The following is a 12,500-nucleotide window of genomic DNA, read 5'->3' as shown; positions in this document are numbered from 1 at the left end:
TGCCCATTTTTTAAGTAATTAAATAACAACCACTGAAAAGAAATCTTCCAAACGTTTTAAGATGTACTTTGGTCTTGTGTCTCTCTCGTTGTGTGTATACAACAAAAAGTTTGACAGTTTCCAACTCACCACGATGTCAAAAGGCGCGATAATATACTCTACACACTGAAATACTCTACACACCATGCACAAGCACAGCGGTTGCTTTGAATATATTGGATTGAATCAACTAATTTTGCATGAAATGATATTCATTTATTTTCAAATTGGAAAAAATATTCACCGCTAGATATTTCGTGAATCGTGTGACACCCAACTAGAATATCTATAATGTTGACGTTTGACTGAAATATTAGAGCCGAACATGAACAGACGTGTTCCAAACGGCATATCAACGATGTCTATATGTCCAAGCATGTTCGATTTTGTATGCTACTCGTTTGTTCACACGGCGCTCTGCACTGACTTTCACATACAAGCTGTGTGTTCAATACGTTTGCTTGCAGTGTTGAAACTCAATCAGTGTTCCGCGTTCAGTCAATATGGTTTCCAGCTAAGTCTTATCGTGTCAAGTGAAATCGAATTAGAGAAATTTTCCTCCATTTGAAATACTCACATTAAAAAAAGATTCTTTCCTTCGTTTTCTTCCGAAAATGTGACAAATTCGTGTTTTTTTTTCAAGCCCGAATATCAATTTGTGTTCATTTTTTGAATTTCATCATCGAGTCTTGCCTTCGCAAAATGGCCGAGAATCTACCATACACAGTGAAAAATTCAGATGGTCAACAAAATTGCGTACGATGCAACAAAACCATCAAAGCGACGTCATTGCAATTGGGTGAAATTACTCAGGTAAATGTTTGTTTTTCGAGTATTTATAAAAGTTCTGCTTAATTTCTGAAACATTTATCAAATCCATCGACACAAACCACTCATTCATTATAAGTCTATCACATACACTTTTCAGTCTGAAAAACAAGACGCAAAAATACCAAAGTGGTACGACATCGATTGTTTTTTCAAAAAAGTACGACCAGCCTCCGAAAATCTCTTCAATCATTTCGCCATTCTCCATAACACAGAGAAAAATCAGATCCGAAAGCGAATCGGTAAAGTACTACACTCGAATCTTTCGACTACTGAAAATATACAGACAAATACAGTGTTTGTGTCTTTTTTCTCATTCTTTTTCCGCAGCAAATGGCAACGCAAAAGGCAAGAAAGGAGTGAAGCGGGCGGCAGTGAATGTTTCGCCAGTTCCATCGGAACTACCGTCCATCAAGGACTTTTCAGTTCAGTATTCTCAATCTGGCAAAAATGTGTGCAGCGGTTGTATTGAGCCAATTGCAAAAGGCAAAATAGAAACCAAAAAGGTTGTCAAGGCAACTGGTTCGGCAGACATAAGTGTTTGGTACCATTTGGAGTGCTTTACGAAGCATTCGTCTAAACTTGGTTGGAATGGTCCATCGACAAATTTGCCCGGATTCCAGAAATTGAATAAAAAAGACAGGGAAAAGCTGAAGAAAAAAATGGGGTAAGTCAGTCTTGATTTTAACACAACAAGTCAATTGAACAATGGCAATATTGATAAATTTGAACAAAGAATCAAATAGACGGATTTTAAGAAAAATAACAGTTTATTGAAGAATCTTTAGCTCAAAGTCATTTGAGTAAATGGGACCATTGTTCATTTTGTTCTACAGATCAAAGGAAGAAAACAACAATGAGCCACCTAACAAGAAACTGAAAACCGGGTCGCTGGACGACGTTAACGCTATCATTGAGCAAAATATCACAAAACAGAATAAACAGATTCATGATTGGAAAGAAAATCTTGAGAAGAATCTCAAGCCACAGGAGCTGATTGCAATTTTGCAAGCGAACAATCAATTTGTGCCGAAGGAAAATGCAGAGGTAAGTTCGTTTGTTTTTTTCTCTCGTAAAATGTAATAGGCTACATCAAACAAAATTTAGATTCTGTGTTCATACAATTTGATTTGTTTATATACAGATTTTAATGCACACAGCGGATATTCTATATTTTGGAGCATTGCAACCGTGTGATAAGTGCAAGGATGGCAAATTCATCTTTGGGAATTCGTCGTACAAATGCACGGGCAACTATTCGGACTTTACTAAGTGCAATAACGAGCTTAAGGTGCCAATACGGTTTGCTGTCAAAATACCGCAACAAATCCAAAACACACACCACTTCTTGAAGCAGAATTTCAACGTAGAGATTCGTGCAATCAAAATTATTCCAGACAATTTGCTGTATGTACAATAACAGAGAATCGCTGACAATGTCTTTCTTCTATTGAATTTTCGATTTTTTTCTGCGCTAGGATGAACAGTGACAAACCGCTATTCGACATGGAGTTTGCCATCACCGGAAACTTTGGCAAGAAGTCCAAGGAAATCAGGAGTACCATTCAAAAGTTAGGTGGTACAGTGGCCCCATTATTCCTGAGTAAAGAGAAAACAGCCGCTGTGATTTCAAAGGTGGAAGAGGTGCAGAAAGATGAAAAGGATATGCTGCCACTAATGAAAGTGGCGAAGCAACTGGGCATCCAGGTCGTACCTGAAGATTATTTGGACGCAGTCAAGACAGCCGATCCATTTATGTTGATAAAAGAGAAGAATTTAAGCACATGGGACTGCATTGATGTGAGTGAATTTATCCACATTGCCGAAAATATATTTATAAATCGCACCATTTGCGTTATCATTTCAGCCTTCTAAGCGTATAGCGCGAAACGGTGTGATCGTGTCAAAATCCGACAGTTTTTATGATGAAACACCATCCAAAGTTCAAAAATGGAAGAGTATGTGATATTCTTTTGGTCATTGTTCTGAAAAAGACAAGACAACACAAATGAATGCATTGACTTGTTTTGTTTTATTCTGTTCTGTTCTGTTCTGTTCTGTACAGATGGAGTGGCTGTTGATGAAGAGTGTGACTTGGAAAATACTCATGTTTATTTTGGACTTGCTCAAAATTCTGCAATGTTATTCATTGCGTCGATGACATTGGTAGACATTGGGCAAAACAAGAATTCGTACTGTCGATTGTCGTTGATCGAGTCGGACGATAAGAATAGGTATGACGATGAAATGTTTACATTCCATTCCATGGGTTAGCATTTTCTTCTCGTACATTGCCCGTAGCTATTGGATTTGTGAAAAACAGGGGCGAATCTCAACGAAAATTGGCGATACAAAACAGAAGTTGTATAAAAATGTAAATTCTGCAGTGGAGGCATTCAAAGAGCGCTATCAGGAATTGACTGGGAACAATTTTGGCGAGCGCGAATTCGTAAAGAAGCCCGAGAAATTTCAACTAATGGACATCGTTTACGACAAACGAACCCAAGTTCTGAACCACTTAGTTGAATCTCAGCTGAACAAATCGGTGTACCAAGTAATGAAATTGATTTGCGATGAAAAGGCCATGAAGCAAACCATGCTTCGCTTCAACATTGACACAGACCAAATGCCGATGGGCAAAATCAGCAAGAGTCAAATCAATGTTGCAGCGAAGGCTCTCAAACAGCTGTCGCGCATTGTGGAAAGTGATTTTGTCAGACTGGAGAGTGATTTTATTGAGGCATCAAATCGATTTTACACCATGATCCCGCATAAATTCATTCAAAAGCGACCGCCCATCATAAACACAACCGAAATGATTGCATCGAAAATGGAGATGCTGGAACGTCTACGCGAGATTGAGTTCACGTACAGTTTGCTGAACGACACCGACAACATGCAAAATCCGCTAGACCATCTATATCATAAACTGAACGCAGACATCTCTCCGCTGGACCGCAATTCGATTGAGTATGGCGCATATTGATGTTTTTATTATATGTTCCTAATTTTTGTTTTATCAACTCAAATTTCAATCACATACACCATTTTTGGTCCTAGGTATGGCCAAATCATGACATACGTTGAGCAAACACATGACCCCGATTACCATGAAGATAAAATTGAAGTGCTAGACGTTCTTGAAGTCGTTCGGCATGGTGAGGAGAGTCGTTTCGAGCCATTCAAAAATTTCAAGAATCGTACATTGCTCTGGCACGGTAGGTTTTAATTGATTTTTGATGATTCATTTAAACATGAGCATATGCAATCTTTTAATGACACGCCACGTCAAGAAATCAATTAATCCAAAGAATGCATAACTCACTTTTTATTCATTTATTTAATCAAATCAAACGTTGCCATTCCAAAGATCATAATAAAAGGACAATAACAAATTTATGATTGCTCGTTGCAGGATCTTCCTTGACAAATTTCGTTGGAATACTTTCCACTGGTTTGAAACTTGCACCACCGGATGTAATAATTCATGGCAAAGCGTTCGGAAATGGTATTTATTTTGCGGATGCTGTCGCTAAGTCGTCGCATTACTGCAATACATCGGAAGAAAATGAGGCATTGCTGCTATTGTGTGAAGTTGCACTTGGAGACATCTATGAAGCTTACGACTTTAACTCATGCCTGATGGGCCCACCAAACGGAAAGCATTCAGTGAAAGGCATTGGTTCGGGATATTCACGATCCAAAATTACTCGTGCCGATGGTGTTCTGGTCCCATATGGACCTGTGGTTTTTGGTGATGAATACGAAACCGATTTAGATTTCAACGAATACATTGTGTACGATGAAGGTAATTATTTATAGTGATTACGTAGGTAAATTACAATGAAACTATTCCTAAAGCTTCTTTTCATTCTTTTGGACTTTCGCAGCCCAAGTCAAAATTCGCTACCTGGTCAAAGTTAAAATTACATCATTCGATGATTGTGATGATGATCATGGTTCATGTTGTAGCTGTAGCGCCTGTGCAACTGACATCGACGTTTGTTCTTCTGGCGAAGATACTATCATTGAAATAAGCGACTAAGATATCTATTTATTCCATAAAAAAACATTTTTTCTACAATATTTTGTACGTTTTTGTACGTTGTTTTGTACGTTGTTTTGTACGCATTTTTCTTGAACACGTTTTCTAAAATTCAAAAATTTATTGCATTGAATTTGAATAAAAATGCAGTCAAACAATAGATTTAAAAGGAACATTTTACTATTTATTTTATTCAAAGTAAATTGATTCGTCTATTTGGGAACATATTTTAAAAGTTTCAATTCATGCGTCAGCCAAATTGCCAGTGACAAAAGAATCAATGATCCTGATTGATGCGTAGCTGCAACGGGAACGGGTACATAGGTAAGAAGCGTGGTAATGCCAAGTCCAACTTGAATCCATCCCATGATAGCGAGCGCTGTTGCGGCTGCATATGCACGGCGTGGCAAATTCACTCGTTTCGACATAAAATACAATCCCGTAATCAATCCCAATGTTGAAATGCCCAAAATTCTGTGATCAAATTGAACGGTAGTTGGATTCTCAGTGAAATTTCGGATCGTCGGTGAAAATGCTAAAATATCTGATGGAATCCACTTGTCGGCCATTTTTGGAAAACTATTGTAGACGAGACCTGCATCGAGTCCAGCAACAAACGCTCCTAAATACAACCATGTGAACAACAAACAAAATCAGTAAGAATAGAAAAATCGCTTGACCAAACTATCTTGACATACCTGATACAGCCGTCAAGAAAATGAGGCCTTTTGTCGAATGTGCTATAGCGCGGAATCGAAGAGCCGCTTTTGAAGCGATTGCCCGGAATTCGCCATGTGATGGCAACGTTTCAGCCGGAATCAAATGATCGAGCGCAGACCACAAGAATCCAGTGTACAGTAAAAATGCTAAGGATAAATGCGCTGCCAAACGATATTGAGAGACACGTGGAACGTCTTCTGGCTTATGGAATCGATCTTCTAGGCCTGATTTAACCATGTACCAGCCCATCAAACCCTGAATGCCAATCAATGCACCAAAAATGGATAGTTTCAGTCTCATTCCTTTTTTCAAGTAGCCACGATACCAAAAATATGCGGCAGGTAGGGCAAAAAATCCACCAATAAATCGGCCCCAAGTTCGATGTGCATACTCCATGAACCAAATCATTTTGAACTCATTCAGTGAAATCTCCTTATTTTTTCTGTAAAAACGAATCGAAATCTTGAGTCAAATTCGTATGAAAAGTGGGCGATAAGACAAAAAATGTTCCGTTTACATTTTAAACTCGGGAAAATGTTTATATTTCTCAAACTCTGTTTTCCATTCGTCTTCAGTATGAGGTAGATTTTCGCCAAGCAGTTTCCACGTAACCATCGACAGGCCAGATTCAGTGAGTCGTGTTACTCCGCCTAAGTGGAAAAAAATACCCCATTAGATCTTCAACGCAAATCAAAAAATTGTGAAGAAAATAGCTTTAAGCAATCTTATTTTATTGGATATATTTTGTATCATCAATTCTTGTTGTAAATGATTCATTCGTTCGAAATAACAAACAATCACAGGCAATTTCAGTACTTCTTCGATGTTGGGTCTAGAGCTTTGCTTAGCACATTACGCACGCTATAGTATGTAACATAATAATAAGTAGCTCCACCTAAAACAACGGCTGTAAAAACCATTCCACTGCATCCCAACAACCATTTTCCGACTAGTTTTTCTTTATTCGAATCTGTTGCTTTCGGTCCTCCATCGGCAAAACGACGCAAAATCTGGCTGTTTCCATTCCACGGTCGACGGCATGTTAGGTTTATCTATTTTAATTGAAGAAACAAATGCGAATTTGATATCATTAACAATGTATATATTTATGCGTATCCACGATAACAAAAATAGGCACAAAATTTACGCACATTTTTTGTCTGTTGGCTAAGCGTATTCCTTGAAAACAAATTGGATTGATTTCGAATCGATTGAGTAAAATGGTTTTGCACTCCGAATTTCCAATGTTGACTGCCATATCGAAATGCGTGTGTCGCCAGTTTCAAATTAATCAACATCTTGGCTAGTAATATAAACTCCCTACACAAACAGTGATGAAAGCATTAATTCGCTTTTTTAAATCCTTTTTTAATTTGTCTTATTTCCTTCAATTTTTACACATTAAAATGTTAGTCAAACAAATGTTGACGCAATGTTTTGCTTTTACTGCGAAATACTTGCAGAGGCAATTTTTGAGGTTATGTTGTTGCAGTCAAATGTCACACCAATGACAGCTGGACACACATACACGCATATTGTGGAACAACATCCACTTGGGTGGAATATGTTTTTTGATTTTGGTTTCAATTACTACAGTAATTTCCAATTTGAATTAAAGTCTATGTTCGAGAATTTCCCACAGAAGGTATTTTACCAATAAACATTTGAAACTCATTTCATTTTTCAATAGAACAGATATTCAATATAAATTGTAAGTGGTTTCAAAACTGTTTACTCGGTAGCACCGTGAATAAAAATAATAATCAAAGAAACATTCCTTTGACAGTTCGTTTGTCGTCGCTATTTTTATCACTCTCCAATTCAAAACAACAATTTTTTTTTCAGTGGATTGTCAGTAAAAATCATCCATAATTGCGTTATCAGATTGTATTTTTCTGTTAGTTCAACATTTTTCGTTCACAATTCATTTGGAACAAATTGTTTGTTGATTTAATATTCGCACGGTGGATTTTTAAGCCAGTTTGCATTTGCATTTCGTGAAATAATTGTTTAATTTGCATAAAAATGAGTTTTTTGGGAAAAGTTGTTCTTATCACAGGCGCGAGTAGTGGGATTGGTGCGGCAACAGCACATCGTCTAGCAAAACAAGGAGCAACATTGGCATTGAGCGGTCGCAATGTGGAAAATTTGAAAGCGGTTGCAAAAGACGTGGGCGCTGATAAATCATTCGTTGTGCCGGGTGATGTGACCAAAGAAGCGGATACCGAGAATATTCTAAAGAATACAATTGAAAAATATGGAAAATTGGATGTGCTAATCAATAATGCTGGTATCCTGGAGACGGGCTCTATTGAAAATACGTCTCTCGAGCAATTTGACCGATTGATAAACACCAACGTTCGTTCGATCTACCATTTGACGATGTTAGCTGTACCGCATCTCATCAAAACCCAAGGAGCAATTGTGAATGTGTCAAGTGTGAATGGCATTCGTTCGTTCCCCGGTGTTCTTGCCTATAACATTTCAAAAACAGCTGTCGATCAATTGACACGTTGCGTTGCCCTTGAGTTGGCCGCAAAAAATGTTCGGTAATTTAATCTATTTAAAGCTAAGAATATACAAAAATTAATCTATTTAAACGTTAAAGTTGCAACTCAGTCAACCCTGGAGTCACAATAACAAATCTTCATAAACGGGGAGGGATGACCGAAGACGCCTACGCCAAATTCTTAGAACATTCAAAGACAACGCATGCAATGGGTAGGCCTGGACAGGCAATCGAAATCGCCGATGCGATTGTATTCTTAGCGGGCGATGCTTCAAGCTTTATCACCGGCGTTAATCTACCTGTCGATGGAGGAAGACATGCCATGTGCCCAAGATAAGCTGAAATTCAAATCGCCAAATCTGACTTACAAGTTGTACCGAATGAAGTTCCATTGTTGTTGAATTCATAATTGTTGGAATGCTGTTCATGTATCAAAATAAACTCTTTTTTGCAAATTGTTTGTTTGTACAGAGCTTTTTTCACATCTTTCATCCTAGGCTTAAACATCAATCAAATATCTTGAGTTTGGACGATAAGGAAATGATAAAAATACATTTATATGGGAAACGTAGAGACATTTTGATTTTATTTTTAGATACTACATTTTTACTTCACATGATGAATCAATCACATGAATGTTTTATCTGTATTCGAGTGCCAATTTACACAATATTAGCGGCCAATGCTCCTCCGTCCACACCGAAAAGATTTCCTGTAATAAAATTTGCATCATCACTGGCTAAAAAGGCAATAGATCTGGCAACGTCAGTTGCTTCTCCAACCCTACGAAGTGGATATGAGTTTGTTAGATAGTTCAATCGTTCACTCGGCGTCTCGGTCAAAGAAGTATTTACACAGCCAGGATTTACAGCATTAACCTACAGAAAGTAATTATTCCAATTAGATTTTTTTTTTATTTGAGTATGTGTACATTTAAATTTTACACGAATGCCCCTTGGACCCAATTCGACTGCGATGCACTTTGTAAACTGATTCAGCGCAGCTTTTGACATTGAATAGGCCAGTCGAGATGGACGTGCCCGGGTACCAGTAATCGATGAAACATTCACAATATTGCCTTTCGAGTCTTCCAAATATGGCGCGGCTAACTTGGTTAAAACTACAGCACTTCTAACATTCGTATTCATGACGAGATCATAATTTCCCATGTCTAAATCCACTAGACCCGTAGCACTGATAACACCAACATTATTGATCAACACATTCAATTTGCCGAATTTCTCGATCGTTTCGTAGATTATGTGGTCGGCGTCTTGAGTTAAATCAGCAACAATCGTGAACGGAATGTGATGACCTGCTCCAATAATTTCTTCAGCAACGTGATTTAATCGATCCGAATTGCAATCGACCATTGCTAAATAACCACCCAAACTGGCCAAGAGTTTTGCTGTCTCTGCTCCAATGCCCGATGCAGCACCAGTAATAAGAACAACTTTCCCCTCGAAGCTCATTTTTGTGACTGACGACAAATTAATCTTCGAACAATTTTCGGTTTGAATCAAAATCGTCTTATCCAGAGCTGTTATAGGCACTGCAAAAGTGCGGACACTTGAATCAGTGCGGCACCGACATTCTTTTTGAAAGTATAATTCTTGAGTATTTTTGAAAATTTTCAAATTTGCTAGTTTTTTAAAGAAATAATATGATTTTATATTGCTGAAAAAAATATGAAATTATAACTTATTGAATTTTTTTTTTGTGATTAGCACCTAGTACAGGTGCGGCACTCAAAATCTAAGTGCCGGCACCGATTGGGTGCCTATAACAGCTCTGCTATTATCTTTTTGGTGATAACAATATGCCAGTATGTAAGATAACAATATGCTTATTGGGAAAGATAGCGAGTGATGAATTTAGTAAACACATGCGTGCAACGAAACAACTACATTGAATCTACATTTAATCACCGCGTGAACAAAATTCTAAACGAAAAGTTTTCAAAAACAATTATTATTTTATATTGAAATTATCGCGCAAATGCACGACAAATCATGACATAATTATAATCAACCACCAAATAGAGAGGCAGGCGTATAAGTAAAACTTTATGGTTGTATTGAATTCACCAGTTGGAATTACTTATTTATGCAAAGATTTATCATGCAATTTATTCTGTAGAAAATATAAATAGTTCCAAAGTTTCGAAAACTTCCGAATATATTTCACAGTAAATTGTTTCATAGGAAGTGTTTACTTCGTTTTCATGAAATAATTTGATGCAAGGTGATTTTTTCTTCTGTAGAAATCTCACATGCATCGTTTGAGGTAGATACTAATTTTAAAACTCTTTCTTCAATGCAATGCATTGATTGCAAAGTTAGAAGAATTTTCACTTTCTTACTGCAAATGTTTTTTTTTTTGCTTCTACAATATGCAAACTCCTGCTCGTCTTACTTTTACTTCGTTTAAATATACATGTATGTATAATGCCAAAAGCATTGATGTAGAGCGTAGAATTGTGTGAATATTTTGTGTTGTTGAATTGTTAAAAATTTCATTGGAATATTTAAAATTTTATTGAGTTTTTCATGTGAAAGACTACAAAACATATTTCTATAAATTTTCCTTCTCCATGGTCTGTATTCCGAATTTCCATTCAATGCATAACATAGTACAATGAAGTCGAGGTGTGTTCAGTCGGTGGTTCATTGAATCTGCTCCAAATGGCTGTGTGAGCAGCAGAAGCGGCTGCTGTTATAAAATGTAACTGCATGGAAAATTTGCTGTTGACTACCGTTTTATTATTACCATGTCATTATTGAGTTGATGTTTCGATTTTTATCGTCATTTTTCAATATTATGCGTTGGCATAAAATGCTGTTATCACTTCACACCAACGTATGAAGTGTCTCATTTTTTCTGCAATGTTACAAGAGCTTGTCGAATAACTTAATAATAGGGCAGATGAAAAACTGACTGATGAACGGAAAGCGAGTAAGCTGATGAAATCAGTGTGTGTAATATGAAAACAAAATTCGCATGAGAAAAAGACTCACCACCCGTGCCACCGCCACGCCGCAACAATCAAGAATAAAATTGAATTTGACGCAACATCTGTTCCTGGCTGCTTTTAAACGTTTCGTCCCCATCCTTAAACTTCCACACAAAGTGAACAATGATGTGGCTGGCATGTATTGACGCAATATCTTTTTGGCTAATGTTAGCAAAGCCATACGTAAGACGTACTCTGCGTGTCTGCAGAAGAAAGAAAGAAAGAAGTAAAGCATAAGCGAAGAGTGAAGAAGCAGAGATTTTAAGCTAAACAAGTCTTTATAGATAATCAGTATTCCAAAGAGATCTTTTTTTTTGGTTTTGCTATCAATTTTACTGGATTCTGCTTATCTAATTAAAAAGAAAACCTGTCAAAGCCATTGTTGAGTTATCGTGCTGATTTCTAGTTGCGGATTTTTGTTTAATATGCAAAGCGGATTTCGACTCCTTTCACTAGCGACACTAGAACCTTCGTCCACATACATCATATATACTATATAATATCAACAATCTCAGTTAAAGTACCCACGCATTAAGCTATTTTGTCATTGTCATTGTCAAAAGGAAAGCGGATTGCAAACAAGCTAAGATAACACTCTATAATTTATAGAAATTCCTGAACTATACCTAAAGGTATGCACACAGTGAAGGCGTCGGTTAGAATTTCGCATTTACAAAATGGAAAATCCAGATTGGACGAACACATTTAATTGAACACTTTTGAACGTGATGCAACAGTTTTTGACTCTGTTCTGGACACGCTGCTAATTGGTGGAAAAGTTGTTAACGCAAAGCTGATTTCAATTCAAATTCAAATTTCAAATGACAGTTTAGCTTCTTAGCGAATTTCACTGTCACGAGTTGTTAAGTACAAACAGCGTTGATAGCTTTTCGCAACCCATACCCATTCATAAAATGAAACATTCTCAATCACATTCAAAATCAGTACTCAAATATCACGTGGGGTTGAATACGAGGTGAAAAATCTGCTCATCTACTCGGAAGGTCGATCAAAATTACAATTTTCACAATCAACTTTATCATCTCCATTCGGCTGCTACCGTTGATTGTTCAACGAGGCATAACACACCGCATATTTTTCATTATTCATTCACTGTTATTCCAACGCGCAAAGTTCACATATTATTAAATGCTTGCCATGCAAAACTAAATAATAAAATTCATAGTGATATTAGCTGAGATTACGGAAGCGTAATGACATGTTATTGCCCTTCGACTAAATCGTATGAACAGACAGATGTGATACCATTATGTGAATTATGTTGAACCCTTTCGAAGCGAATTTTCGGAATTCATTGCACGTTGAATACTGAACCTGCACCATAG

The 12,500-nt window shown here is 37.1% G+C and overlaps 5 protein-coding genes and 1 long non-coding RNA gene across 7 annotated transcripts in view; 3 read left to right on the top strand and 3 right to left on the bottom strand.

The window, feature by feature from the left end:
- The window catches only part of LOC129580468 (uncharacterized), a 2,927-nt gene extending 2,607 nt beyond the window's left edge, over window positions 1-320 (top strand). Inside the window, exon 4 of the mRNA XM_055470914.1 lies at window positions 290-320. Within this exon, the coding sequence (XP_055326889.1) occupies window positions 290-320 (31 nt within the window). The remainder of the gene's footprint in view (window positions 1-289) is intronic.
- LOC129578881 (poly [ADP-ribose] polymerase-like) lies at window positions 1-5,085 on the top strand. The gene is made up of 12 exons (XM_055468114.1): window positions 1-852; window positions 968-1,109; window positions 1,198-1,534; window positions 1,704-1,914; window positions 2,012-2,274; window positions 2,346-2,667; window positions 2,735-2,825; window positions 2,933-3,101; window positions 3,169-3,837; window positions 3,928-4,085; window positions 4,283-4,675; window positions 4,758-5,085. The coding sequence occupies exons 1-12, from the start codon at window positions 742-744 to the stop codon at window positions 4,910-4,912; spliced, it is 3,021 nt and encodes a 1,006-aa protein (XP_055324089.1). The 5' UTR covers window positions 1-741; the 3' UTR covers window positions 4,913-5,085.
- LOC129579004 (cytochrome c oxidase assembly protein COX15 homolog) lies at window positions 5,069-7,127 on the bottom strand. The gene is made up of 5 exons (XM_055468453.1): window positions 6,784-7,127; window positions 6,528-6,684; window positions 6,150-6,282; window positions 5,611-6,074; window positions 5,069-5,534 (listed from the first exon to the last, which is right to left on the bottom strand). Exons 1-5 carry the CDS (start codon window positions 6,928-6,930, stop codon window positions 5,125-5,127), a joined length of 1,311 nt encoding a protein of 436 aa, XP_055324428.1. The 5' UTR covers window positions 6,931-7,127; the 3' UTR covers window positions 5,069-5,124.
- A 269-nt stretch (window positions 7,128-7,396) lies between these two features.
- Window positions 7,397-8,618, top strand: LOC129579029 (3-oxoacyl-[acyl-carrier-protein] reductase FabG-like). The gene is made up of 2 exons (XM_055468510.1): window positions 7,397-8,181; window positions 8,241-8,618. Exons 1-2 carry the CDS (start codon window positions 7,658-7,660, stop codon window positions 8,476-8,478), a joined length of 762 nt encoding a protein of 253 aa, XP_055324485.1. The 5' UTR covers window positions 7,397-7,657; the 3' UTR covers window positions 8,479-8,618.
- Window positions 8,619-8,695: 77 nt separating this feature from the next.
- LOC129579041 (uncharacterized oxidoreductase TM_0325-like) lies at window positions 8,696-9,922 on the bottom strand. The gene is made up of 2 exons (XM_055468536.1): window positions 9,086-9,922; window positions 8,696-9,019 (listed from the first exon to the last, which is right to left on the bottom strand). Exons 1-2 carry the CDS (start codon window positions 9,611-9,613, stop codon window positions 8,804-8,806), a joined length of 744 nt encoding a protein of 247 aa, XP_055324511.1. The 5' UTR covers window positions 9,614-9,922; the 3' UTR covers window positions 8,696-8,803.
- Window positions 9,923-10,645: 723 nt separating this feature from the next.
- Window positions 10,646-12,500, bottom strand: part of LOC129579072 (uncharacterized) — a 93,721-nt gene continuing 91,866 nt past the window's right edge. For both annotated transcript variants that reach the window (XR_008689190.1, XR_008689191.1), the window contains exons 2-3: window positions 11,159-11,357; window positions 10,646-11,021 (exon numbers count right to left, since the gene is read on the bottom strand). This is a non-coding gene — a long non-coding RNA (uncharacterized LOC129579072). The remainder of the gene's footprint in view (window positions 11,022-11,158; window positions 11,358-12,500) is intronic.

The sequence above is a fragment of the Sitodiplosis mosellana genome, unplaced genomic scaffold, assembly GCF_009176505.1.
Source record: "Sitodiplosis mosellana isolate CC-2019 unplaced genomic scaffold, AAFC_SMos_1.0 Smas_scaffold_1, whole genome shotgun sequence".
Classification (NCBI taxonomy): domain Eukaryota; kingdom Metazoa; phylum Arthropoda; class Insecta; order Diptera; family Cecidomyiidae; genus Sitodiplosis; species Sitodiplosis mosellana.
Note: the sequence above shows the minus strand (reverse complement) of the source record. Positions and strands in the feature narration are given on the sequence as shown.

Excerpts from the sequence above, each read along its gene's own strand:
- LOC129578881 (XM_055468114.1), top strand. The coding sequence starts at position 742 with ATGGCCGAGAATCTACCATACACAGTGAAAAATTCAGATGGTCAACAA. Across the intron at positions 1,110-1,197 it reads TCAGATCCGAAAGCGAATCG|CAAATGGCAACGCAAAAGGC; the intron begins GTAAAGTACTAC and ends CTTTTTCCGCAG. Across the intron at positions 3,838-3,927 it reads CTGGACCGCAATTCGATTGA|GTATGGCCAAATCATGACAT; the intron begins GTATGGCGCATA and ends TTTTGGTCCTAG.
- LOC129579004 (XM_055468453.1), bottom strand. The coding sequence starts at position 6,930 with ATGTTGATTAATTTGAAACTGGCGACACACGCATTTCGATATGGCAGT. Across the intron at positions 6,283-6,527 it reads TTTTACAGCCGTTGTTTTAG|GCGGAGTAACACGACTCACT; the intron begins GTGGAGCTACTT and ends TTTTCCACTTAG. Across the intron at positions 5,535-5,610 it reads TTTCTTGACGGCTGTATCAG|GAGCGTTTGTTGCTGGACTC; the intron begins GTATGTCAAGAT and ends GGTTGTATTTAG.
- LOC129579029 (XM_055468510.1), top strand. The coding sequence starts at position 7,658 with ATGAGTTTTTTGGGAAAAGTTGTTCTTATCACAGGCGCGAGTAGTGGG. Across the intron at positions 8,182-8,240 it reads TTGGCCGCAAAAAATGTTCG|TTGCAACTCAGTCAACCCTG; the intron begins GTAATTTAATCT and ends TAAACGTTAAAG.
- LOC129579041 (XM_055468536.1), bottom strand. The coding sequence starts at position 9,613 with ATGAGCTTCGAGGGGAAAGTTGTTCTTATTACTGGTGCTGCATCGGGC. Across the intron at positions 9,020-9,085 it reads TGGGTCCAAGGGGCATTCGT|GTTAATGCTGTAAATCCTGG; the intron begins GTAAAATTTAAA and ends TACTTTCTGTAG.